General features: G+C 44.3%; 1 protein-coding gene across 38 annotated transcripts in view; it reads left to right on the forward strand.

Moving 5' to 3' along the window:
- Positions 1-24,718, forward strand: part of DOCK9 (dedicator of cytokinesis 9) — a 322,918-nt gene extending 298,200 nt beyond the window's left edge. For 19 of the 38 annotated variants that reach the window (XR_016212730.1, XR_016212732.1, XR_016212735.1 and 16 more), the window contains 8 exons: positions 5,156-5,278; positions 5,869-5,982; positions 7,472-7,618; positions 11,993-12,203; positions 17,297-17,487; positions 21,152-21,252; positions 21,387-21,525; positions 23,474-24,718. Coding sequence is in view for 33 of the 38 variants with exons in the window: in XM_051850502.3 (XP_051706462.1) it covers positions 5,156-5,278; positions 5,869-5,982; positions 7,472-7,618; positions 11,993-12,203; positions 17,297-17,487; positions 21,152-21,252; positions 21,387-21,525; positions 23,474-23,596 (1,149 nt within the window). In the remaining 5 variants the exon portion in view is untranslated. Of the gene's footprint in view, positions 1-5,155; positions 5,279-5,868; positions 5,983-6,623; positions 6,660-7,471; positions 7,619-11,992; positions 12,204-17,296; positions 17,488-21,151; positions 21,253-21,386; positions 21,526-23,306 lie in introns of those variants that run through there. The other 19 variants (XM_070048669.2, XM_070048650.2, XM_070048660.2 and 16 more) reach the window with 3 other exon arrangements.
- The last annotated feature ends 1,373 nt before the right edge of the window (positions 24,719-26,091 follow it).

Consider the following 26,091-nt stretch of genomic DNA (forward strand, 5'->3'; position numbering starts at 1 on the left):
CCTTGACTTTCTGTCTTGCTACTCTGTGGGTTAGATTTTATCCTCCAATCCTTGAAACTTCCTGTCCTCACACACGAAGCTGTCTTCACTCACTTGCCTGTGCCCAGCCTGTCTCCCCTGTTTCCTTCCTGTTCCCTCTCCCACCATCCACCTTCACCTGCCTGACTCCTGATCACCCTTTAAGACTCAGTCCATCATCACTTTCTGCAGCTTCCTGTGCCTCCCCTTCCCTCACCTCTGGCCGGACACTGCACCTCTCTGCACCCTGGTCCCCTGCACGATGCTTGCCCTTGCACTGATGCCGTCTTTTACAGTCCCTTTATGGATCTGACTTGCACACTGGACTCTGAGCTCTGGGGGAGCAGGAAGTGCTGAGTAGCATGAAAGCTGGATATTTGACCTCCTCTGGACACATTTACTAATGCTAATAAAACAGTCCCTGCTGCTCTCAATTCAGAATGTCTGCCCTTGAGGCTTGCATTTGGGCCAGAGTGTGAAATCCCCGTCCTTGATACCCTGCCACGTTTGTCACATCTCTTCCAGGTGGTGGTCGTGAGCTTCCAGTCCCTCAGTCTGGCTGCTCTCAAGGATGACCGTGTGTCATTGAGGGCCTCTACCTCAAAGCAAATTTCATTTATGTCATGTAGTTTAATGACCCATTCAAAACTTGCACTCCACTTTTTGTAAAGACCTGTTGAACTTACTTTTTTTTTTTTATAAATTATAGAAACTTAATTTTCTTTATGTGAGCCTGTTTATTTTTTTTAAAGATTTTATATTTATTTGCAAGTCAGAGTTACACAGAGAAAGAAGGAGAGAGAGAGAGAGAGAGAGAGGTCTTCTATCCACTGGTTCACTCCTCAATTGGCCACAGTAGCTGGAGCTGTGCCGATCAGGAGCTTCTTCTTAGTCTCCCACGCGGGTGCAGGGGCCCAAGGACTTGGGCCATCTTTTACTGCTTTCCCAGGCCATAGCAGAGAACTGTATCGGAAGTGAAGCAGCCAGGACTCAAACCGGAGCCCAAATGGGATGCCAGCACTGTAGGCAGTGGCTTTACCCACTACACCACAGCACTGGTCCCTATGTGGGTCTGTTTTAAAACCTCAGTGTCTAGCATTGTACATTGTACATTACAAATGCGTTGTGAAATAGTTGAGTGATTAGATGAAATAATGATGTGGAGTTAAAACTTCTGTAACTCTTTGAGGCAGTTTTTAATTATTTATGGAATTGCATTAAAATTAGTTCAGATTCTTATGCTATCATTGCAGTGGTGTGGCATGCAGAACATTTAGGTCTCTTTAATCCAGTTCTCAACAAGTAGACTGATGTTACTGTGTATTTGTACCTACAGTGTGGACCAAGGCAAACTAGCAGGACCAACTGTAATTTTTCACAAAAAGTTTACTTTGTAGTCAAACAAAGCCCAATAATGAGATCAGAAAGAACCAAATTGGTCTATAAACTAAAGCAAAGAGCAATTTTAAGATGGAAAATTTTCCATACCCTTGACTGTTGGGTTGTGAGAAGGATGCTGTGACTGTTCGAATCCTCCTCTGCGTGGAAACCTGGGTCTTCTGAGGATCCTCCCACCTCTGCCGCTGGCCCACAGCACCACTGAGTGAAAATGGCCATAAACAGCGGCTGGCGGCTTCTTTGACCTACGATAAGCGCTAAGCGGGAAACACGAGGCTTCGATGCAGGAAATCCTACTCAACTCATTTTACCACAGCAAAGGACAATTATTATTAGCACCTAGTACTATTGTTGATATTACTAAGAAAATGTGAACTTAACCATTCATCCAAGACATACTCGACTTGCCAGAATGTTTGTGGCACTGAGGACAGTACATAGCCCAGTAGAAGTAATATTTTTAATACAAAGTAGGAAGTGATAATTGAAGTAAGTGAAGTTTTTGAATGAACTGTGAATTAACCCTTCACAGTGGACAGTTTTCAGAGCATTTTGATAGGTGAAATTGTATTTGATCCTCATAAATACCAATTTAGGTGAGACCTAAATTAGTACACTGCCCATTTCACAATATGGAAAAGTAAGTGTATGATAGTGATGCTGAACAAGTTTCATTTTTATGCTGTTCTTTTATCTAGCTTCTTACAGAGGAGTATGAAAAGTATCATAAAAGTATGTCATGCTTAGTGTGTATAGACTGTCCATTTGGAAAGATCTGTGACAGAGGTCAGAAAGGCATGCCTCTTCTAATAGAGTTGCAAAGGATAAGAGATATATTAGAACTTTTTCCCAATTTCTTCTCTGTAGCTGCTATGGTGGTCACTACATATATCTGGCTCTAACGAGACCTGCAGTAAAAGCCCGAGATAAGTGGTATACTTTTTATAAGCACTAGTACAGAGTCCAGTCCATAAATAGCAGTTTTATGATTTGTATGTCATAAATTTGACGGAGTGTAAATGGTCTTGTTAGATAGTATTTTATGCTAAATTGATTTGCTACTGCTTTAAAAATATTTTTCCTTGAATCTATAAAATGTGACATTAAGAGATTAGTAATATACAACAAGAGAAATGCATCATGACCAGGTAAAGTTTATTCCAGGAATGCACTGTAGTTTGACATTAGAAAACCAAGCAGTATAGTTGATCATATCTACCAAAGAAGGAAAACCATATGACCATCTCAGTAATGCAGAAAAAGCATTTAACAAAATTCAGTATCTATTCATGATTAAAAACAAGAAGAAAAAACTAGAAATAGGATGGAACTTCCTTAAACTGAAAAGGATTATCTGTAAAGAAAACTTAGAGCTGGCATCATGCTTGAAGGTAAAAGGCTGATTGCTTTCTCTTCAAACTGGGAACAAGACAAAATTAGTTTATTTTATCCTTGCTGTTCAACATTATGCTAGTAGTGATGACCAGGGAAATAAGAAAAAGAAAATTGTATTCTCATAAGACATATTTGTCTGGTTTGACCAAGAAAATCCCAAAGAATTCATAAGAGAAGCTACAAAAACTGCAAAGTCAGTTTAGCAAGATTACAGGAGATAAGATTAATATAGAAAAATCAGTCTTCACACTTAGGGATTTTTATACCATATTTTCACTCCATTTTTAGGGATTATTTTATGTAATTCCTAGAAACAAATATTCTGGATGACTTTCACTCTTATTCAAACAAAGTACTTTCCTTGAAATCGTCAAAATGTAAAACCAGTACTATTTACAATAGCATTAAAATACATGAAAACTTAGGCATAAATCTGTATAGATCTGTATGTTTTTTTAAAAGCCACAAAACACTAATAAAATAAATCAAGGAAAACCAAAATAAATGGAGTAGAAGACTCAATATTAAGATGTCGGTTCTCCCTAAATTGGCTTGATTCAGAGCAGTCCCAAGTTCCCATCTGGAATTTAGGTGGAAATGGATAAACTGACTCTAAAAGTTATTTGGAAAAAACAATGAAACTAGAATATCTCTAAATTTGATAGATTTGAAGATGCATCTTAACAGACTCCAAGATTACTGTAAAGCAATGGTTATCAACTAGGGAAGGTTTGTGCCCCTACTCTGGGCCCATATGACAGTGCCTGGAGACATTTTTGATTGTCACAACTTTGGGACAGGGAGAGACATGCTAGCATCTGGTAGGTAGAGGCCAGAGGTGCTGCTGACTATCTGCCATGCAAAAACCAGCCCTCACAACACAGTGATCTGGCCCAAGTATCAGTAGTGCCAGTGTGGAGAAGCCCTCGTAAAGCTACAGCAGTAATCAAGACAGTTTGATACTGGCACAAGAATAGACACAATGTCAATGGGACAGAACACACAGTCCAGAAATAGACCACACCCATATATAACCAGTTGGTTTTTGACAAAGTTTCAAAGGCAATTAGATGAAGAAAGGATAGTCTTTCATCAAATTGGGAAGAATCTTCATACTTTATATAAAATAACTCAAAATGGGACATAATCCTAGATATAAAATTTAAAACTTTTGTGAGAAAATCTTTATGAACTTAGGTTACATAAAAATTTCTTAAATAAAACAGCGCAATCCAGGAAATAAAACTTGATAAACTTCAAAATTAAAAACTTCCTTGCAGAAAACTGGTAAGAAAATCCAGAGACTAGCTATAGACTGAGATAAAATAATTGTGAATCAAATACCTGGTAAAGGACTTTTATCTAAAATATATAAAGAACTCTTAAAATCCAATGATAAGAAATAACCTACTAGAAAAATGAGCAAAGGGTTAGACTAGATACCTCTCCCATGCTATACGTACAAATGATAAATAGGCACATGCAAATTTATGTAGTATCATTAATGACACTCCACTCAGATGGGCTTAAACATAAAGATCTTATTAGGAAATTCCATAGAGAGATTGACATCAATCAATCCAAACCTTTAACAAAATCGTAAGTAATGCATACGACTGGGGCAGAAAGGAGACTGTCCATTCTGTTACTAGGGCAGACAGGCCTCTACGAATGGCCATGAGATGAATGCCACCCCCCAGTAAGCTCCATGCTGCCTGTCTTGTGTCACATGTAACGCAAGCTGGGATCCTAAAAGTCACCCTGATTGGCTACTTGGGTCACATATCCACCCATGATGAAGCATGACGGTGGCCAGGAAATAGTGTCGTGTTGATTGATGTCATTCTGAACCACAGTTCTCAAGCCATTGATAGTATGACCTCCTCCAATGTCTGATGGAGGCAGTTTGAGGTAGACAAGTCTGACGGAAGAAGGAAAGGACACAGGTGATGCAGGCACGAGGTACCTGCCCACTTCACACTGTATTCCTCCAGGATGTTAGGAACTCTGTGTGGCTCAGCATTTTCACTATTTCTCAGATTGGAGAAAGATGTTTCTAAGTTATTAAAAAAAAAGAGCTTAGAATCCACATGAAGCTATTAATGTCCGTGTTTGCATGCAAGTAACTATCGCACAGGCCGTGGAACCTTTTTTTGACTTTTTGCTTGCAAGCAGTATTGATAAAATGGCTCCCTACAGAAGGAACTGCTGATGACTTGGTGCACACGAGAAGTTAGTGTCTAAATGTATTTCCTGTTGAGAACTGTTGCTCCTCTCAGTCTCAGCAGTTTTGCGTTCTATGCGGAGTGCAGTGCCCCTAACATTCCCCTTCCTCCTGGATCAGGATGTGCTGATGGAACTGCTGGAGCAGTGTGCGGACGGGCTGTGGAAGGCCGAACGCTACGAGCTCATCGCGGACATCTACAAGCTCATCATCCCCATTTATGAGAAGCGGAGGGATTTTGAGGTAGCTGGCTTTTTGGTTTTTTCCTGTAGATGACGTGTCCCCAGACCTACTAATGTGCAGATAAGCTAGGTTAATGGCGACCACCAGATGCCTCCAGAGAGTCCTCAGGCATCACACTCGCTGGCCCCCACCGCGAGGCGGAGCCCACGCCTCAAGCCTCAAGGGTTCCTGCCCAGGCACTCATTTCCCCTTTTGAAAGGTGGCCGCGGACAGGGCTTTGCAGTCACCAGGCCTCCGTTCCTCAGAACTCTTCGTGGCCCCACCGTCAGGGGTGACCCTTCCACCTTCCCTGGGCTGGGAGGTCGCCCAATTGCTCTTAGCAAATCCAATGGAGCAGGAAAAACAAAGGCTCAAAACGGTTTCAGAGGAAGCAGAATCTGTGCCTTTGCTCTGAGTAGTTGAAGGGTCCTCCCGTGCAGGTTTGCTCTTTGTATAGGAAGCATTCATATGCAGTTGTCACAAGTTTGGCAGTCAGTACGATCTCTTAAACTCCAGTTCAAGGAATTTTCACCTGTAACCTTTGGTTGTCATGTTTAAACAGATTCTGCTATTTGTATATAGGAAGAAACGGGTTTTGTTCTGCTTTCCAGAGGCTAGCCCATCTGTATGACACGCTGCACCGGGCCTACAGCAAAGTGACCGAAGTCATGCACTCGGGCCGCAGGCTCCTGGGGACCTACTTCCGGGTGGCCTTCTTCGGACAGGTGCGCCCTTTCTCCGTTCTGTAGGCTGCCCAAGTTCCTTTTTAAATTAGCTTTTTAACTTTGAATGTTCCGTTTTCTATAAGTGCTAATTTGATGAATATGTCATATTTCGTACAATTCTTACCTTCCTTAGTAGTAAACTTTCTGCTTTTTTCTTTCTTCCTGTCTTTTCTTTATTACTTTCTTAAGGCCGCGGTAAGTTCTTCCTCCATGAGACATTCTTAGTGGCATCTTTGGTTCCTCACTGTGGTTTGCAAGTTTCTTTTTCAAGTCTTTATGTGTATCTGTCTAGTCATTACAAACAAACAAAAAAATTAACATTTTATTCCATTTACAGAAATAAATCACCTGTTTCTTTATATGTCTATATTGCATGTTTTAAACCAATATTAAGACTTGCTGGTTTCCTTTGTGCCTGTGCATTTTTATCTTTTGTAATCTCCACAAGTATATTTACCACTGTAATATTTCAGAAACCCTGTATGGAAGGGGTATTTAAATTTTACTTAAATCTTAACATTCAAATCTCTAACACTATTAAATAGTATAAATTATAATCCATTTGCTTAGGGTATGTGGTTTTTTCGTGAATACTATATAACCTTCAATTTATTCTGTTATTGTCTTTTATAACTTTGTAGCAATACCAGTTTACAGACAGTGAAACAGATGTGGAGGTAATTACAGTAATGCTTAAAAAGCAAGTAACGTAGTGAAATGACTGCCTCTGAACCCCTGGTTTGATGTGGGTGGTTTTTGTTTAATCGTAGCCTGCGTCCTTTTGTATGTACTGTTTTTGCACCATTTTCCTTCTTTTATTTTAGATGAGAACTTTTTTTCCTTAATTTCAGATATTAACCCCAATCTGGACTTTTAAGTTGTGAACCTTTTTCACTTCCCACGCAAGTCTAAGCCTTGTAGTCAAGCATGATTGATGCTAAAACAGATGGTGACTGGTGATAATAAACATACTTTCTGATATTGTGCTATAGGCCTCAGATATGTTTTTCTCATCATAAAAGCGAGTTTACACATTCTGTATGTAACTTGCTGAACCTACCGCAGAACTGAGTGCGTCAGTTCGCGCTGTGATGTCCTGTGTAAATGGGAGAAGGCGTAAGGGCCGCACGTGCGTTTCTGAGGCCTGCCAGTCCCAGGCTGCTGGTCACTGAGAGAGTGCTGCTGCTTGGGAACGTGAAACGGGCTCGACTCCTGTCGTTAGAGTTCACCGAACGACACACTCTTGAGTCGTTTCACTCAACACGTAATGATGGCTTTCTTGAATGAGTTCTCAAGTGTGTGTTTTCCTTTGATATTTGTACCCAGACTTCATGCTGTCATCATCTTCCTTTGTATTCAGAAACCCTGTTGAAGTAGGATTTTATTTTGGAGTCATTCCTTCCCTCCCCTCTTATAACACAAGAACCCTTCCTGGTGGTAGACTCTGCGCTTCTGTCCGTCTCGGCTCTAACTGTGCTTTGTGTCACAGGGCTTCTTCGAAGATGAAGATGGAAAGGAGTATATTTACAAAGAACCCAAACTCACACCTTTGTCCGAAATTTCTCAGAGACTCCTTAAACTTTACTCAGATAAGTTTGGTTCTGAAAATGTCAAAATGATACAAGATTCTGGCAAGGTATGACTGTGTTTTTATAAGTTTCACAGCAATGTAATATTGTTTTGATTATACATGATGGGTTATATATTATATTCATAAATGTATATAGGAAAAAACGAAGGGTTATTGGCCATGAGAGGCAGGTGGGTGTTTTTCTTCTTAGTCCCTTTTTGTACTTCCCATTACACGTTTGACACCAAGCAAATCTTCACTGCATAATTTTAAAAGCATCTTCTTTCACAAAATTACATCTGATGGCATGCACCATTTCTAGGTATTTAGAAACACCAGAAGAGCAGGGTCCATGGTTCTGACCCATACCGCCCTTCCCCCTGCACTTAGCATAGCGCCTGGCACTTGACTTGACACTGTGTCCCTGATTATTGGTGTGTTATAAATGAATGGATAGATGATGGATGGCCGGCCAGGAATGAACTTGCTACGCCGATGACTGCAGGAAGGAGATCTGCTTTCATCTTAGAGATGTGTCCTCTGGTGTTTTCTTCTTAAGATGACTCATTTTTTCTTATGATTTTATTTTAGTTATTTGAAAGAGTGTTAGAAAGAAAGAAAAAGATCTTCCATCCACTGGTTCACCCTCCAAATGGCCACAATGGCTGGGCCTATGCCAGGCTGAAGACAGGAGCCTGGAACTCTTCCAGGTCTCCCACACGGTGATAGGAGCCCAAATATTTAGGCCATCTTCTGTTGTTTTCCTAAGTACTTTAGCAGGAAGCTGGATTGGAAATGGAGCAGCTGGAATTCAAACCAGTGCTCCATTATGGGATACTAGCATTGCAAGTGGTGGCTTAACCCCCTGAGCCACAAGCTAGCCCCTGAAGACCCTTTCTGGACCTACACCATTGTCCTGGGCAGTCAATTGGCCCACCCACTCCAGGTTGTCTCCCGGAAGTTAGGCATCCCTCTGCTTCCTAAAACTCAGCCAAGATAGAGCTTCTGACCTTTGCCTAAGGATGTTCCTGCTTCTCATCTCACAGCGGTGATAAGCCCTGCCCTGTGTCCCTCTTAGCAGCTGTTCTGGAGCGATCTAGTTCCTTTTCTTTTCCCTTTGAGGCCCCAGTGTCTGTAATCTGTTCCCTGAGGGCTATTGATTTTCTCCAGGGAAGAGTCCCCCAGCCTCCTGCCCAGGAAGGAAGTAGGTAAACATCTGACTACAGTGGAGGAGAAAGGCTGGGAGGTACCACCTTTGGTCTATAGCCTCTCACTCACCTTTCCTTGTTCCGCTCTGTGGCCTTGTCCCTGTTATCTGCTGAGACTTATAGACCCACTTAGACGTTTTCCAGACCAGTTTCTTTTTCTAAGAAACTGGTTTATTTAGAGAAAGAAAGAGAGAGAGATCCTCTATCTGATGGTTCACGCCCCAAACAGCTGGGCTGAACCAAAGCCAGGAGTCAGGATCTTCCTCCAGGTCTTCCCCTGAACATGAGTTCAGGGGCCTAGGCATTTGGGCCATCTCTGCTGCTTTCCCAGGTACATTATCAGGGAGCTGGATCAGAAGTGGAACAGCGGGGACCTGAACTGGCACCCACAGGGGAGGCCGGAGCCATAAGCAGTGGCTTTACCAGCTACGCCACAGTGCCAACCCCTATTTATTTGTTTCAAAGTCAGAGTTACTGATAGAAGGAGAGACAGAGAGAGAGAGAGAGAGAGAGATCCTCTATCTGCTGGTTCACTCCCCAGATGGACACAATGGCTGGGAATGAGCCAGGCCAGAGCCAGGAGCTTCATCCAGATCCCATAGAGGGGTGGCAGGGTCCCAAGCACGTGGGCCATTTTCCACTGCTTTTCGCAGGCCATTAACAGGGAGCTGGATTGGAAGTGGAGCAGCTGGGACACAACCTGGTACCCATATGGGATGGCAGCATCGCAGGTGACAGCTTTACCTGCTATGCCGCAGTGCTGGCTCCCAGACCAGTTTCTTTAGAGAACAGTTTCTTCTCTTCTCTGCTCTTTTGTGGGGTGAAGCCTGGAGTTAGCTGCTGCAGATGGAGACTTGGGCTGTTTGCCCTGCCTGCCACTCCTATACCTTTTGTGGTCACCTAATCCTCAGGGCTGCAAGTGCTTCTGAGGGGTGCACTGATGCCTTGGTCACCCCTCCTCAGGAGCATGGGATTAGAACGAACTCTCCCCTGCCGAGTCAGGTAGAACACCTCCGTGCCCCTGGCTTCCAAAAATGCATTAAAGTCTCTCATCCGCTCTTGTCTCTGTCCTCTTCCCAAGGATCTTGCAGATTAATTCCTCACTGTCATTTTAACAGTTTCAAAAAAGGAAAAGGAATCAGTGCACATTGTTGGTTCGTTTTTAAGCAGAGACCTCAACACAACCGTATTCAGACATTCTTACTCCGTAGACCAAATTGCTCAGGTCCAGTTTTCTCTAAGACTGAAACCTTCCTCTGGACCTAATCAGGGCTTTGACATTACAACCTTTCCTCCAGGTTCTCGGCCATTCTCTCCTTTTTACCAAGTGGCCCTTGATGCAGAAGCAGCTGGAAGAGTTCCAGGGCCACCTTCACCGAGAACCCATTCTCCGTTCCTTCTACTAATATGCAGGCAGGTACTTCAGAGAGTTGGTGGAAAAACGGAAATAGAAGACAAGTTCATTTTTGTGCCAAAAAAAAATTGGAACTTGTGCATAGTTTCTTCATGATGCATATTTTCCACAAACTCTTTGAAGACTTCTTGTACTTACAACCTTGAACATGAAGAATAAGGAAATGTTGCTAATAACCAGGAAAGGTTTCATTCCACTGCCTTTAAGTTGTTTCTGCTTGGGGCTGGCGCTGTGGCATAGTGGTTAAGGCCGCTGCCTGCAGTGCCGGCATCCCATATGGGCACCAGTTGGAGTCCCAGCTGCTCCACTTCCAATCCAGCTCTCTACTGTGGCCTGGGAAAGCAGCAGAGGATGGCCCAAGTCCCTGGGCCTCTGCACCCACGTGGGAGACCCAGAAGAAGCTCTTGGCTCCTGGCCAACTGGGGAGTGAACCAGCAGATGGAAGACCTCTCTTTCTCTGCCTCTCCTTCTCTCTCTGTGTAACTCTGACTTTCAAATGAATGGTAAATTTTTAAAAAATAAATAAATAAATAGTTTTTCCTAAAGAAAGCCAAATTGAATAGGTTTGAATACTGTTAAAATGATTGGCCATAGGGCTTTTTCTGAAATGCAAATAATAGCTTTCTGTGGCTTTATGTATTTTCTTAACTTTTAAAATGTACGGCCCTTGCCCATGTGTTTTTCATTTCCCTTCACAAACATCTCTGTCAGGAGAACAGCAAGACCATGACCACCTCCCTTTGTGCCAGTGTAGTTGTCTGTGTTCTTTGCAGTCATTTCTTCTTGTCCCTTTGTGCCACTCTAGAGAGTTAAATACAGATAAACTCCGCAGAATTGGTTTGTTTCTATAATAAGTTAGCTTTTTGTTTCCGATGGGAAATACCTGTGTTTAATGTCCTCCCATGTCACAGAAATTAGGGCATTGCCAATTCTAGCAATGTAGTTTTCAAAGCACTTATATGCTGAGTTAACTAAACTTAACACTGGATTACTTTTAACTTAATTTCTACTTGTATTAAGTTATGTTTAGAATTTTTTTAAATTGTAAGGTATACAGATTTCATGTACTTCGTGTTACCTGTGTTAAATGAACGGATCTGCAGCTCATTGCGTCTAATCTGGTCTGTCTACAGATCACCGATGATGTGAGGGCCCAGCTTTCAATTGTGATTCCTAAAATATTTTTCTCTCTAAGGCAAATACTAAAAGTTGCAGTTTAGGAAACAGAGAAACTCTGACAAGGAGTCATTCAACAGGAAAACTGTCATGGTTTCTTCAAAGAAGTCAGTGCCATAGAATAGTGGGAAATTCTGGATTAAATACAAATAAAGAGACATAACAACTAAATGTAAAGTGTGGTCAGATTATGGTTCAAGTACAGATAGCTGTAAATAACATTGTAGAGACATTTCAGAAAATTATAAAATAAACCAGGTGTTTGTTGATATGAAAGAATCATTGTTGACCTTATGAGACATGGTCATGTTTTATGGTTATGGAGAAGAATGTCCTCATTGTCAGAATAAGCTTGCTGAAGCATCATGATGTATGTGTAACACTAACTGTGCAACAGTGCAACCAAAAAAGTCTGTGTGTCCGTGTGTGGGTGGAGGAAGTGGTGCACATACATACATGTGTGTGTGTGTGTTCCTGTATTGGTATAGCAAAATGTTAATGATCGTTGATCTGCATTGTGGGAATTCCATCTTTTCTGAATTTTTCTAAAGTATTTGTTAATAACAAGTGGGAAAATAGCAGTCTCTAGCGAGATCTGAAAGATTGCTCCCACCCACCTTCAATATCGCTTGTCATTTAAAGGTCAACCCTAAGGATCTGGATTCCAAGTATGCGTATATCCAGGTGACGCATGTGATCCCGTTCTTTGATGAAAAAGAACTGCAAGAGAGGAGAACAGAGTTTGAAAGGTCACACAACATTCGCCGCTTCATGTTCGAGATGCCCTTTACCCAGACCGGGAAAAGGCAGGGTGGGGTCGAAGAGCAGTGCAAGCGGCGCACCATCTTGACAGGTATGGTTCTCGGGAACCGTGGCCAGCGTCAGCCCGACACCGGCCCAGCAGCTCTGGGGGAGGGACCCAGAAACCTCAAGACCTGGAGGAGCCCCTCGGGCTCAGCTAGCCTCCCCACCCCTGTTGCTGTTGATTTCTCAACAACGTTGCAGTGGGTTCGTTTCTGAGAGGAGCAGCGTGGTGGGGGCAAGAGGTGCGGAGTCGCCACACAGAACCCTGGAGTCAGGTGAAAGCAGGCCTGAGGCGAGCAGCCCGCAGACTCGTTTATTTCAGTTGGTACAACATCTTATATAGCCAAGACCAGCCAATCTGGTCAAGGGGTGGTCTATGCCCCAACCAATCACAGCCTGTTGCCAGGCAGTTTCCAAAGCCATCCAATCACAGCCTGTTGCCAGGTGGGTTTCAAAGCCATTCCTGAGTAACTGACGCTTGCTTGCCAGTGGCCACCTTGGCATGACCTTCTCATTCCACCACACCCCCCCATTTCAGGTCAGCATTTACCCAGCGCTTGCTTTGTCAGTTTCTGTTTACACTTTCTTCTTCCACAGACCAGAAGTCCATTTCCAGCGAAAGGTCAGGTACCCTTTTTAGAATCTGAGGGAAGCAGCGGTCCTTACCTGCCCAGAGCCTTTGCACATGGTTCCAAAGATCAAGACCATTTCTTTTATTTATTTATTTATTTTTTATTTGACAGATAGAGTTAGACAGTGAGAGAGAAAGACAGAGAGAAAGGTCTTCCTTTCTGTTGGTTCACCCCCCAAATGGCTGCAACAGCTAGTGCACTGCGCCGATCCGAAGCCAGGAGCCAGGTGCTTCCTCCTGGTGTCCCATGCGGATGCAGGGGCCCAAGTACCTGGGCCATCCTCCACTGCCCTCCCGGGCCACAGCAGAGAGCTGGACTGGAAGAGGAGCAACCGGGACTAGAACCCGGCACCCATACAGGATGCCGGCGCCGCAGGTGGAGGATTAACCAAATGAGCCACGGCACCGGCCCTGATTAAGACCATTTCTGAAACCCATGTGGAACCTTGCACACAGCCCCCTCTTGCCTCCCGGGAAGAAACCCATGTCATGTACATCTGCCCCCAGTTTCCACAGGGACCTGCTCAGGGAAGAAGTAGCCCAGGGGCTGGGTCTCGTCCACCTTGTCCCTGACAGTGGTGGTCAGCCTCAGCTTGAGCACCTCCCTCCCTCCAGTGCATGCAGCTCACTGCGCGGCCTGGCCAGCGGAAGCAGTCGTCATTGATCCTTTTGGTCCTGGTCACCATTGATAGCCCATTCTTAGAAACGCATTTTATATCATTTCCCACTTCCTGAGAAGTGTCGTCACCTTGGTGCTGATTTTTACTTTCTTTAGAGGAACTTGACATGCCCATTCTTAAAGAATCTGCAGCAGAACTGGAATAATCTAAAACCAAACACTTTCTTGACCTAAAATAATTAGTGGGAGCTCTTCGGAATGCCAGGTGTGTCCCTGTCCACCATTTGGGCACAGCGCCCACAGTAGCTTGAGTTAAGTCAACCTAGGAAGGAGAGATGTGGACTTGTAATTAGACATTCGTGTCCTGAGTGAAAGGAGCGCCTGGAAGATGCTGCATTTCGGGTGGTTCTTGGTTCTTGCCAGGGAACTGTGTGCTCTACATAGGTGATTTGTATGCTGTGTGACTTACATCTCAGCAAAGCTATTACCAAAATCACTCCAAAAACCTCAGTACAGGGGCAGGCTTTTGCCCTAGTGGTAAAGACTCAAGTTGGGATGGCTGCGTCCTGTATCAGAGTGCTGGGTTTGACTCCCAGCTCCTGGTTCCAGCTTCTTCCCACTACAGCCCCTGGTGATGGCTGAAATACTTTTGAGTCCCCACCACCAGTGTGGGAGACCTGGATGGAGTTTCTACCTCTTCACCCGGGCCCCAGCCCAGCCCTAGCATATGATGGCATTTTTCACCTTCCCTTTGAGGGAAATGAGATAGAAGTTTAAAAGAAAGAAAGAAAGCTCTCATACATTCTCAAATAATGCATCCCTGCTCCTGCTTTAGAATAATGAGATAACCTCTGTCAAGCACAAATAGCCTTGTCCTCACACACACAGGCCTCCCCCGCTTATGGAAATGCTGTGTTTTTCTAATGTACTCCTCAGTAGCAAGTTCTTGTTTCTAGATAGATTCATTTTATGGAAATGACCAGCTCAGGCAGCTACAATGACTTCACTTTTGGTTCCTTAGATCAATAATTGTCAAAGGTTGTTCCAGGATCAGCAGCATCAGCAACTCCTAGGAACATGGTAGAAAAGCCAGCGCCCAGGCCCTACCCAGACCTGCTGAATCTGTGTTCAGCAAGACCTCCCATATCAGGTGCTGCGCTCACACTGGAGAGCCGAGGCGTTGGCGAGCCAGCCTTCTGCTGAGTCGAGGGCAGGACTTTGTGTGAGGGTCGCTCTTGAGGCAGCCGGCTGCTTCACTGCAAGGTATGTTCCTGGGCACGTGGCCTCCGGGCCGCCGTTTGCTGCGTTAGATGAGATAAACATGTGAGCAAAGCCCTGACTCAGCCAGAGCCAAGGGGACTATCAGGAACTAAGAGGTGGAGTGCACGCAACGCTGTTGGCTTGAGGAAGAACCACCTTCCCAGCTGTGGGGCTGAGGAGGCTGTGGGAGTGGTGGGGAGCCTTGCCCAGGGCTTCTTGCAGACCCGGTCATGGCCTTGCCCTGGGGCCTGGACAGGCAGCTTAACCTCTCCATGCTTTACTTTCCATCTCATTGTGTGAAGTAATTTTGTCGATTGTAACCAGAGGGGAAAGAATTTACCTCATTTTGCTGGGTCTCGTCCTCTGTTGAGCTCCTTGGCTTTTAGGGCTAATGAACAAAAGGGGATTATTGTGCAAGGAGTCCCCAGGAAAGGGGAAGTCTGCCCTGAAAGGCTTCAGGATAACAAGATAGGTACTGGCTAGCATAAAGATTTAGAGAAAAGCCTCTAAAAATGCCACTAAAAGCATGGCCACTCTGTATCAACCGGTAGTTGAAGATAGGCACACTGGAACATTCCGAAGACTTTGAACTTGAGAGTTTTCCCTTTGCTCCTTCCCTTAATCCCCTAGGTCTTTCTTCCAGTGTATCGCCTCAGACTATGACTCTCGGCCTTCCAGGTTGTGGCCCCAGACTCCCTACCCTCTGGCCGGGCAAAGGCTCACCCTCCTGCATAGTTCCCAGCCAGCTCCCTGCAGCTGTGTCATCATTTGGAAACCCCTTTTTTTTCCTGGGACTCCTGCTGCGGAGTTTCTTCCCATCCATGTTCCAAGGTCTTCCAAATCATGCCCAGATTCCTACTCAGGTGGGGACTACCCTCCTGCCCTCCACCTCCTATTCAACTGAGCAACCCACACAGTCACCACACTTACTTTTTTTTTTTTGGACAGGCAGAGTTAGAGAGAGAGACAGAAAGGTCTTCCTTCCATTGGTTCACCCCCCAAATGGCCGCTATGGCTGGCGTTGCACCAATCCAAAGCCAGGAGCCAGGTGCTTCCTCCTGGTCTCCCATGTGGGTGCAGGGCCCAAGCACTTGGGCCATCCTCCACTGCCTTCCTGGGCCACAGCAGAGAGCTGGACTGGAAGAGGAGCAGCCGGGACAGAATCTGGCACCCCAACCGGGACTGGAACCCGGAGTGCTGGTGCTGCAGGCAGAGGATTAGCCAAGTGAGCCGCGGCACCGGCCCACCACACTTACTAGCTGTGACTTGCCCCAGAGAGGGCCACAGACTTGGCGGGCCTTGTAAGACTAAAGCTTGCTCAGTCAGATACCTCACCATCTGCCTTCCAGAGCCCATTGGCTCTCATGAAGCCGGTCGAGCAGAAATGCCTTCAATAAAACATAGAGCACTGGCAGTGTCCAGTGTTGCACACTCACAGAGCAAAGATCGGTGGCCTTGAGCAGATTCCATCCCACCAGAGGAGGCAGACGACAGGCAGTCAGCACACCACGTGAGCGATGTCTGTGTTGGAAGGGAACACATGTTCTAGACAAGAGCACAGAGAGGAGGGACTTGCCTCAGGGTGGACATCGCCAGTTTGAGCCAGACACTGGGGGGCACCTGAACTCTGTCTCACAGGAGCGGTTTCAGTTTTGTCACTGAAAATCCTCTTGCTGGCCACTTAGTTAATTAGTAAAGAATCCAACCATAATCACTCCCATCATGCTTTTGCTTATTAATAAGATAAACTTGTGTCTATCTACATGTCAGTAAATATACATATATTAAATGATATATTCAAGTATCTTATTATGATAAATGAAAATGATATTAGCTATTTCTTGTTGAAAAATCTAGGAAAAACTAAGTATTTTATTTATATTGCTTATCCATTCCAAGCTTCAAAATACCTTTATTGTTACTGCAGCTCCAACAGCTTGAAATGAAGTGATTAATGAAGTGCTCTGTTTAGAAGTATATTCTGCTTTGTTATTCATCATTGACTTCTCAGATTTGTGCATGTTTAACCTAAGATTCAAAGTTGTTCTACGAAGAAAAATGAATTTCCTCTGGGTTATTTTGTGGCACTCTTTTCTGGACTTAATCTGCTATGTAATGTAATGTAATGTCTCAGTATCCTTTAGTCTTTTTTATGCTTTCAAAGCTTTCTTAGACCTCCTAGCTCATCCAGATCTCACAACTTCCTAAGGAAAAATAAGACTTTTATGGATGAGAAAACTGAGCAAGGGATGAGGAAATGATTAGCAGGGTAGGGAACCTTTGTTTCTGCCAAGGACCATTTGGGTAGTTACAACATCATCCACAGAACATATAAAGTTATCAACTTAAAAATTAGCCTGCCGTAGATGTAATGAAGTTCAAGTCCCTCCTGCAGCTGCTCCGCAGGCCGGGTGTTGCCTACCCCTGCTTAGGGACAACCTCTTCACGGTGACAGAATAAGGACCCCACTCTCAACCTGTCATTCAATATACGCAACCGTAAATGAAGACAGGGCCAGCACGTGACTTTGGCACGCTGCGGGCTCCTCATCCACACGGGGGAGTAAGAATCCCTTCCTCCTCAGCGCGGTAGGGACTGCGGGCTGTCGTAATTGTGGCCTTGCCCTCCGCAGCAATCCACTGCTTCCCGTACGTGAAGAAGCGCATCCCCGTCATGTACCAGCACCACACGGACCTGAACCCCATCGAAGTGGCCATCGACGAGATGAGCAAGAAGGTGGCTGAGCTCCGGCAGCTGTGCTCCTCGGCGGAAGTGGATATGATCAAGCTGCAGCTCAAACTGCAGGGCAGCGTGAGCGTGCAGGTGAGCGAGGCCGAGCGAGGCTCGGGCAGCGCGGGGGGCGCACCCCTGTCCTTGTGAAGTTCAAGTGCTTCAGGCCAGCCAGGCCTGCGTGAGCTCCTGGTATTACCATGTGAGCCCCATGACTTTCCTTGAGTTTCCAGGCCGTTACTCCTGCTATCAGAGGGGGGCAGCCCTAGGACCCCTGCCACCCACCTGTGAGGTATCATTCTCATACATCGTCTTCTGGGAGTGAGGGAGTGCCATCCATGGCACCCTGACTCTCAGCTGTTTGGGGAATTCTAGGTGCTAGGCTGAAAACCTGACAATTCTTCCAAATATAAGGAAGTGTGGATGACGGTACATTTCCCTACGAAACTGTTTTCCGGTTTCAATGAAAACTTTATCTGGAAAAAACTTTATCTGTTACACTTTGAGTCTCTTAATGGTGTCTTGTGCCTAACAGAAATTCTTCACGTTGACTTAACCCAATCAGTTTTTCTTTCAAAGGTAACACTGTTGGTGTCCTCTTAAAGAAATCTGTGCCTGTTCCGGGATTTCAAAGGTGTTCTGTGTTTCCCGCTTTGTTCAGCATCTGCATTCAGGTCTGCAGGCCCCACAGAGTTCACTCGTGTGTGTGGAATAGAGTAAGAATCAAGATGCATTTTGCTGGGACCCGTTTCACGGTGTAGCTGATAAAGCTGCCACTTGGGAAACCAGTATCCGTATCGGAATCCCTGGGATTGAGTCCACCCTCTGCTTCTGATCCAGCTTCCTGCTAATGTACCTGTGAAGGCCGCGCAGGAGACCCAGAATGGAGTTCCTGACTCCTGGGCCCTGCCTGGCTGTTGCAGGTGTTTGGGGAGTAATCAGCAGAGAGAAGATCTGCCTCTCCCCCTCCGTCACTCTGCCTTTCAAATAAATACATAAATTTTTAAAAGCTATCAACTTAAAAAATACATATATTTTGTTCATATGGGCACCCAAGTAATGCAACATTTATAACTGATCTAGGTACTGATTAAGAAACATGTTCAGTTTGTGAGACTTGATCAGTCTGTGTGCTTATGATAAATGCAGTTTTCTCTTTGCGTATTTTACTTCAGGAAGAGATTTTTAAAAATTATCACTTGTGTGTTTTCCTAGGTGATTGGTTAGTGTTAAATCACCTCCCTCCTATGACCAACATGTCTCTTGCTTTATCAATATTTTGTATTGAAATTTATTTTATTTATTTGAAAGGCAGAGTTACAGAGAGAGAGAGAGATCTTCCATCTACTGCTTCAATCCTCCAAATGGCTGCAACAGCTGTAGCTGAGCCAGGCCAAAGCTAGGAGCCAGGAGCTTCTTTTGGGTCTGATGGGTACAGTAGCCCAATTACTTGGGCCATCCTCTGCTAATTCCCCAGGCACATTAGCAGGGAGCTGGATTGGAAGTGGGCAGCCAGGACTCGTCCTAGCATCCATATAGGATACTGATGTTGGAGGCAGCAGCTTTACCTGCTATGCCATGACATCAGCCCCTTTATCAAAGTTCTTAAATACCTATAAGTAATTCAAATACGTTTTTTCTATGGAGATAAATAGAGGAATGGATATATATATATCTATATATAAAATACACACACACACACACACACATATATCCCTGTGTACTGTTGTTTTGTTTTCTGTTGCAAGAAAGGTGTGTTTATATTCCATGTAGATTGTAATACATGTCCTGGGTTTTTTGGTTCATTTCCTGAAAGCAGTTTTTGTTAGTTTTTCATCAGATCTCCCCTAAAGAAGTATGAGTTGTTACCCAAAATTTTTCTAAGTGTCATTTACCATGAAAGTACTTTCAGATGTTTTCATTCTCTTCTCTTATGGCCTAAAAGACTTAGGTGCCAAAATAAATTAGCAGATGAATATAAGTAGTCCAGCAATGTAAATGATTGCATAATGGGTCAGAGGCCAAAATTTTCTGTAGCTGAAAACAAAACCACTCATGAGGTGGCCTGAGTGCCAAGCAAGGTGGGGCTGGACAGGTTGAGCTTTCTAAAGGGCAGAATATGCCCTGCCATTTGACAGTGACCTTTGAGTTTTATGAAATGCCCAGTCATCTTAAAAAGCAAAAAATTTCTTAATGAAAGAATAAGACCAGTCTATACAAATAGTCTTCAGAGACCTCATGGCAAATTCATGCTGTCTTTTAATTCTGTTTTGCAAAAAGCTTTCTGAAGCCCTCACATACTTGTTATGCCCACCAAACAAAGAAATTAGTGTAACAAAGAAGTTGGAATCAGAAGATGTTAACTTTATTATTTTATTTCTATCGTCCTTTTCACCAACAGGCCCACTGGGGGTGCCACATTACAGGGCAGAGCTGTCTGCATGGTTTCTTGGCTCCACACTACAAGATCTTGTTATCTGAGACCTTGTGGAGTCTCATCAGCTTTCTCTTCGCATATTCCTAAAATTGACCATAAAGAGACTGTCCATCATTTGGGTCATGTCAGGTTATTAACATGACTGCCCCACACATGTTTAGTGGAATGCCGAGTCCTGATCTTACAAGTTCATTATCACAGATGGTTAGCTATTGTTCCTGTCTCCCCTGGCCTCAGGTGAATTCTTGTGGCTCAGTCCTCCTACGACTTCTACCCAAGTCCCACACATGATGGCCCTCAGAGCTACAAACAGCACTTGCTGTCCAAGGCCACTAGACCTTGTAGGAAGAATTGCATAATGGCCACATGGTCAAGTCCTTTCCCAGGCTATCTCAGATGTCTGGGACATTCTCCTTATCCAGTGTGTCCAACCTTCATTCTTGCCATATTCCTGTATTTGCTGACTTGTCAGAGACCACTTCTTGGCTAATTGGAAGAAAGGCATTGATGAGTGCTTCTGATCTTTGACTTGTGAGCATACCTCAAATGGGTTCTATATCCAAGATAGCAAATCAGTTTGCTAATGATTATCTCTACCGTTCAGTGAATAGTTGATTAGCATATATATTTTTCCATTTTTTACTGTTCTAATAACTAAATATCTTAGTAGTTAGAGTCCTTGACATGGAGTTGGAAGACTTAATCTCTGACCTCTAGCTTTTTTGTTTGTTTGTTTCCATTGAAAAGGCTGAAAGAGAGGGAAGGAGGGAGAAAGAGATCGAGAGATCTTCCATCCATTGACTTATGCCCCACGTGCCTGTATGCCCTGGACTGGGCCAGGCTGAGGTCAAGAGCCCAGAACTTAATGCAGGTTTCCCATGTGGGGGACAAGGGCCCACGTACTTGAGTCATCACCTCCTGCCTCCTAGGATGCGTATTAGCAGAAAGCTGGATCAGAAGAGTAGCAGGGACCGAGACCCAGGGACTCTGGCACAGGACGAGGGCTTTCCAAGCAGCATCTTAACCATGGTGCCAAATGCCCACCCCTCATCTCTGACATTTTGCTTATTGGCTATTCACACACGAACAGGACCTTCAGTTTCTCAGCATTGGTTTCTTGTGCCCTGAGGATGAGTGAGATCACCAGTGCAAGTGAGACATATGAGTAACAGCATACATACATCTTCTTTATGGCTTTTTGGGGGGGGATCATGGCTGACTCAGCCAAACAGCTCTTTTAATGCATGCCATCTGAAGCTAAATAAATAAACTAAATACATTTTTTCATAATGTAATTCAGAATCGTTGGTTTTCATCTAGGTCAACGCAGGCCCACTGGCATATGCCCGCGCTTTCTTAGATGACACGAACACAAAAAGATACCCTGACAATAAAGTGAAGTTGCTGAAGGAAGTTTTCAGGTAAAGCACACTGAAAATGTCTCTTTCTTTTCAAAGACTGGCCGTTTCTAGGTTCATTCAGGAAAAAGATTCTACCAGTCAGACTCCCACTTTGTCCTCTGATTGTCATTATTTCCCCTTCTCACCCAACTCAGGCAATTTGTGGAAGCTTGTGGGCAGGCCTTGGCGGTAAATGAACGTCTGATTAAAGAGGACCAGTTAGAGTACCAGGAAGAAATGAAGGCCAACTACAGGGAAATGGCGAAGGAGCTTTCTGAGATCATGCGTGAGCAGGTAAGAGCCGCGCTGGCGCTGGCGGCTGGCCGTGCTCGCCTAGGGAATGTGCATTAGTTGAGGGTCTCAGGCACACTCTGTGTTGAGCTAAGCCTCCTGGTGTCTTCCCAGAACCTTGGCGTGCGAGGGAGGACAGTGTAGCCTAGCAGTCCTACTGCATCCTGTGTCTCGAACAGGTTGCCTGTAACCATCTGAAGCACCAGGGGAGAGCAGCGCTCATCTCTTCATTGTTCTCAGCGGTGGCTGCGTTTCCCAAGCTTTGACTCTCCCCACCCCCATCTAAAACAAAATCAAAAGAAACAAAACCTCGGGCCCCACAAGCAGACATCATGTATACTGTTCTTACAGCTTTTACACTCAGGCTTGGTCCTTTGAGAAAAGGGCCTTCCCTGCCTGCTTCAAGGAGGTGTCTGTTGTATGGAATGCCTTTTGCTTGGGTAAATATGTAGAATTCCTCAGCTCTAGCCATCTACAGCGGGCCTGTGTGCCCTGACTGCTTTCTCTGTGTTCCTTGTCATTAGGGCATCTTCCCTGATGCCTTTGGTATCGTCTCCTCCCCATGTGAATGTCTTCAGTGGGATTCTTGGAGTAGGCTCACCTGCCATCAGAAGAGGCAGTTGGCCACGTTGCCATGAGTGCTTTTTGAAGAGGGCATTCTCCACAAACCCTGAAGTCTTCATACAATCACTGTCCTGCTCTTTGTGATTAACATTAGCCCCCTTATAACACGCACCTGGTCTTATCTGCTCCTTACATTATTATCTTTCTGCCTTACAAAAGCCAGAGCCATTTGCGTCAGTTACCCTATCATGTGCTGGTTTGGTTGGGGCATTTCTGTTGTAAGAAATGAATCTCAGTGGTTGAGCTGTGACTAACTTGCACTTTTTTCCTTTCCATGCTAACACATTCAGATGGGATGGTAATGTCATGTTTTGATTCTATTTTTCTGATTAAACTGAGTCACATAAAGTTGTGACTGAGCAACTGTAGATATTGGTGTCATGACAGTGCATGTACCAAGGAAAGCAACCCTCTCCTGGACATTTAAAAAGTAGAAAAAAATTAGAAAAGATGAAAGAAATAAGTGTGTGAATTACTAAGCAGAAGGAGGAAGGGAGGTCTCTTGGAAACAAATTTTCATAAAAGCTGAAGATGTTTTCCATGGAGCTTCCAGATTGTAAACACAGAGCTTGATCACTGGGATCCAGCGTTCAGCCCTGGAAAAGATGAGAATAGCAACAAATTATGGGCTGAAACTGTTAAACTCTGAGATTGTATGGACATCTAATGCAGCACTTTGCTCTCAACTGAACCTTGATCTCATTACGCCAGCAGCTCTGGAGCTCAAACCCCCTAAACCTTTAAGCAAAGAAGTAGGCTTGCTTTACTGTTTCCAGAGGAGCCTCTGCCTGGGGAAGTTCTGAGTCTCCACTGGCTAGAGGTCCAGTCTTTTACCCGGATTCCTTCCAGGCCCCGCTGGAAGTGAAAAGCACTTGTTCAGGGCCAGAGGGTAGCCACTCTCTCTCTCCTGGGGTGGAAATCTGTATGAGGCTGAGAGAAGGATCCAACAGAGAAGCAGAGATGCTCCAAGTGCATTTAAAAAGGCTTTTTCAAGGGACAGGACTGGGTCATGTGCCAGTCAAGTGTGTGTAAGGTAAACCTCAACTCGCCTTAAGATCTGGTGAGTCCAGAAGCCTCTCCATTTTTCTTATAAATGAAACAAGCCATGCCGTTCTTGACTTTCTCCTGGCTGTCCTGATCTGAAAACATTCCTTTACTAGATGAGCTGAAACAGTCTGTCTACAAACCACCAAAGCCAAGCTGTCCAAGGGCACCCCTATTCACAGTTGCGGACGACCCGTTGTGTGTGTTGTGTGAAGCACACCACTTTGAGAAATGTTTGCTTGGAGCCTTACTCTCTGACGATGTTGTGTTTCTGTGCCTCAAGATCTGCCCCCTGGAGGAGAAGACGAGCGTCCTGCCGAACTCACTCCACATCTTCAATGCCATCAGCGGAACGCCAACAAGCACAATGGTTCACGGGCTGACCAGCTCGTCCTCAGTTGTGTGATCACGCCTCATGGACCGCATTGGGGACTTACTTTGTTACTGACAAACTCAGGATGATTTCCAAAGCTAATCGCTGGGGACACCGAGCACAGGGAGAAGCCATGGGGACTGGGAGCGAAAGGGAATGAAGGACTGTGGTATTTCTAGTAGCTTTTCTATGGGAGTCAGAAGAAAGGATTATGTATTTTTTTAAATCTCACCGGCAATATTAAAAGTTTTCGTTGTGTCTTGACAGCAGTGTGTGGTGGACGCTGTGAAGCTGGAGTTAACTTTTACTCTTCCTTCCAGAGCAGTTGACAGTGAAGGACCCGGAGTAGAAGTGTTCGTGGGCGCCGGTTAGCGGCAGCAGCCCTGAGAGTGAGGAGGGGGAGGTTTGCCACTTAGCTAAGCTCGAGAATCTTGAAAATATTTTTTTTCTGGTGGCACATTCAGGTTGAATATAAGAACTATTTTTGTGACTAGTTTTTGATGACCTAAAGGAACTGACCGTTGTAATTTTTGTACCGGTGAACCAGGAGATTTAGTGCTTTTATATGCATTCCCTTGCATTTAAAAAATAAGAAAGCTTAAGGAATTATATGGGCTTAAAACTAGTCAACCAGTTTAGAACCAAAGGCCTATATTAAAAAACACAACGTAACTGAAAAGTAAAAAGTAGTATATTGCTATGTACATAGAGTTTGTTAATACAGTCTCAGCATCTGTACATACATGTATTACATTTCTACATTTTTAATACTCACATCAGCTTCTGCATTAAGTTTAATTGTGACAGACTTGTGCTGGTCTTAGTATATGCAATAAACTTTTCTGTTTTATTCTTGTACATAAAAAAGTGCAATATGGAGATGTATACAGTCTTTGCTATATTAGGGTTATAAACTGTTTTAAAATCTTCATCCTTTTGCCAAAATGGTGGAGTATGTAATTGATAAATCATAAATCCTGTGGTGAATGGTGGTATAATTTAAAGCTTTCACCATGTTATATTTTCTTTTAAGACCTTAATTTAGTAATTTTATATTTGGGGAAAGAAAGGTTTTTAATTTTATTTAACTGGAATCACTGCCCTGCTGTAATGAAACATTCTGTACCACATGTGTATTAAAAGTAACACTGCTGATTTCCTGGTGTGGATCTGAGTATTTTTCGTGTGACGTTCCTGGGAAGGACAGAATTCTGAAACGTTTGAGGCTGAAATAACTTGGAAACTGGATTTTCTTTCAAATACTTGGGAGAAAACAAAGAAGTGGGTAAATGGATAAATAAAACAAAATTGACCAACTGTTGGTAACTGTGGAAGCAGAAGTTTGGTGTGTGGGAAGCCGTCGTAACACCAGTTTCTCTGCTTCTGCAGGAGTTTCCGTAGTAGATGTCAAAGGCAGCTCTCGGGTCGTGTCTTTCTTTCAGAGAACTTGAGTGAGTGCTCCGTGGTCTGGCTGTGAATTGGACCAGGTATTCCCAAATACATGTGGATGCTTGATTTATTACCTCCAGCTAAACCAAGGCTGTCATCTTTATCATCTCCCTTGCTTACTTCTGAGATGAACACTCTGGGACAAGGTGGTCACTTGTCCTAGAGATGCACGGGTGGCCACGTGTGCACACACCCCCTGGAACCCTCCCCTCCACTCCCCACTGAAACACTGAACTGGCCATGCAGTGCCTGGTTTGCAGGTGCCAGTCTTGCCTCTGGTGTGTCCAGTGGGCCCGGCAGGTGAGTTATTTCTTTGTCACTCAGTTGTATCTATGTCCAGTGATGGAAAGAAGAGGAGACTCTACAGGAAATCCATAGCTGGGTTTTCTACTTGAAGAGTTGGAAAGGCTGTCTTGTACACACAGCCAGTTACCAAAAGACAGCTTGTGCAGCTGTGTTCCTCTGGAGCACCCTGGAGCCAAAGATCTGGTGGTATCTGGAACATTTTCTGTTCATCAGTGGAAAGGAGATCTTGAATGTGGTGAAGGACCTTGGCAACTCACCAGACTCTGCAGCCCACTCATTAGTCTGTTCAGACTTATGTCTTAGGAGCAGCCCCCGATGCTTGCCCCAAGTCTCTGATGCCCCAGCCCAGTGTAATAAGCCTTGATTCTCACATCATTAGGGGTAGCTTTTGGAGTCTGTCATTGAGCTGGATTTCCTTGTCATAAAGGCTCCACTTAGAAGCTATAAAATTCAGCTTACCTTGTAATAAGATAAATAAAAGTCTAGAAAGAGTCCACAGTAGGTACGATTCTATTTGAAACATGGCCAAGCTTCACTTACTGCAACATACAAATAGGAAACCATCTCTAAGCCAAGGATATCATTAATGGATCTTGCAAGGAAACACACTTAAAACCTCGTTTAGTTTATGTGTAAAATGTCTTTATGTAAAGTTATATGTTAATGTAGTAGTTTCTTGGGGAGGGGGCTGGAGAGATTATTGCTATATTTCTTATTTAAGAAATTTATTAATACATTAGATTCTCAGGGTCACAGCTTATGTGTGATAATTA

Source organism: Oryctolagus cuniculus, chromosome 9 (assembly GCF_051225735.1).
Source record: "Oryctolagus cuniculus isolate XC-2025 breed Fujian yellow rabbit chromosome 9, ASM5122573v1, whole genome shotgun sequence".
Taxonomy (NCBI): Eukaryota; Metazoa; Chordata; class Mammalia; order Lagomorpha; family Leporidae; genus Oryctolagus; species Oryctolagus cuniculus.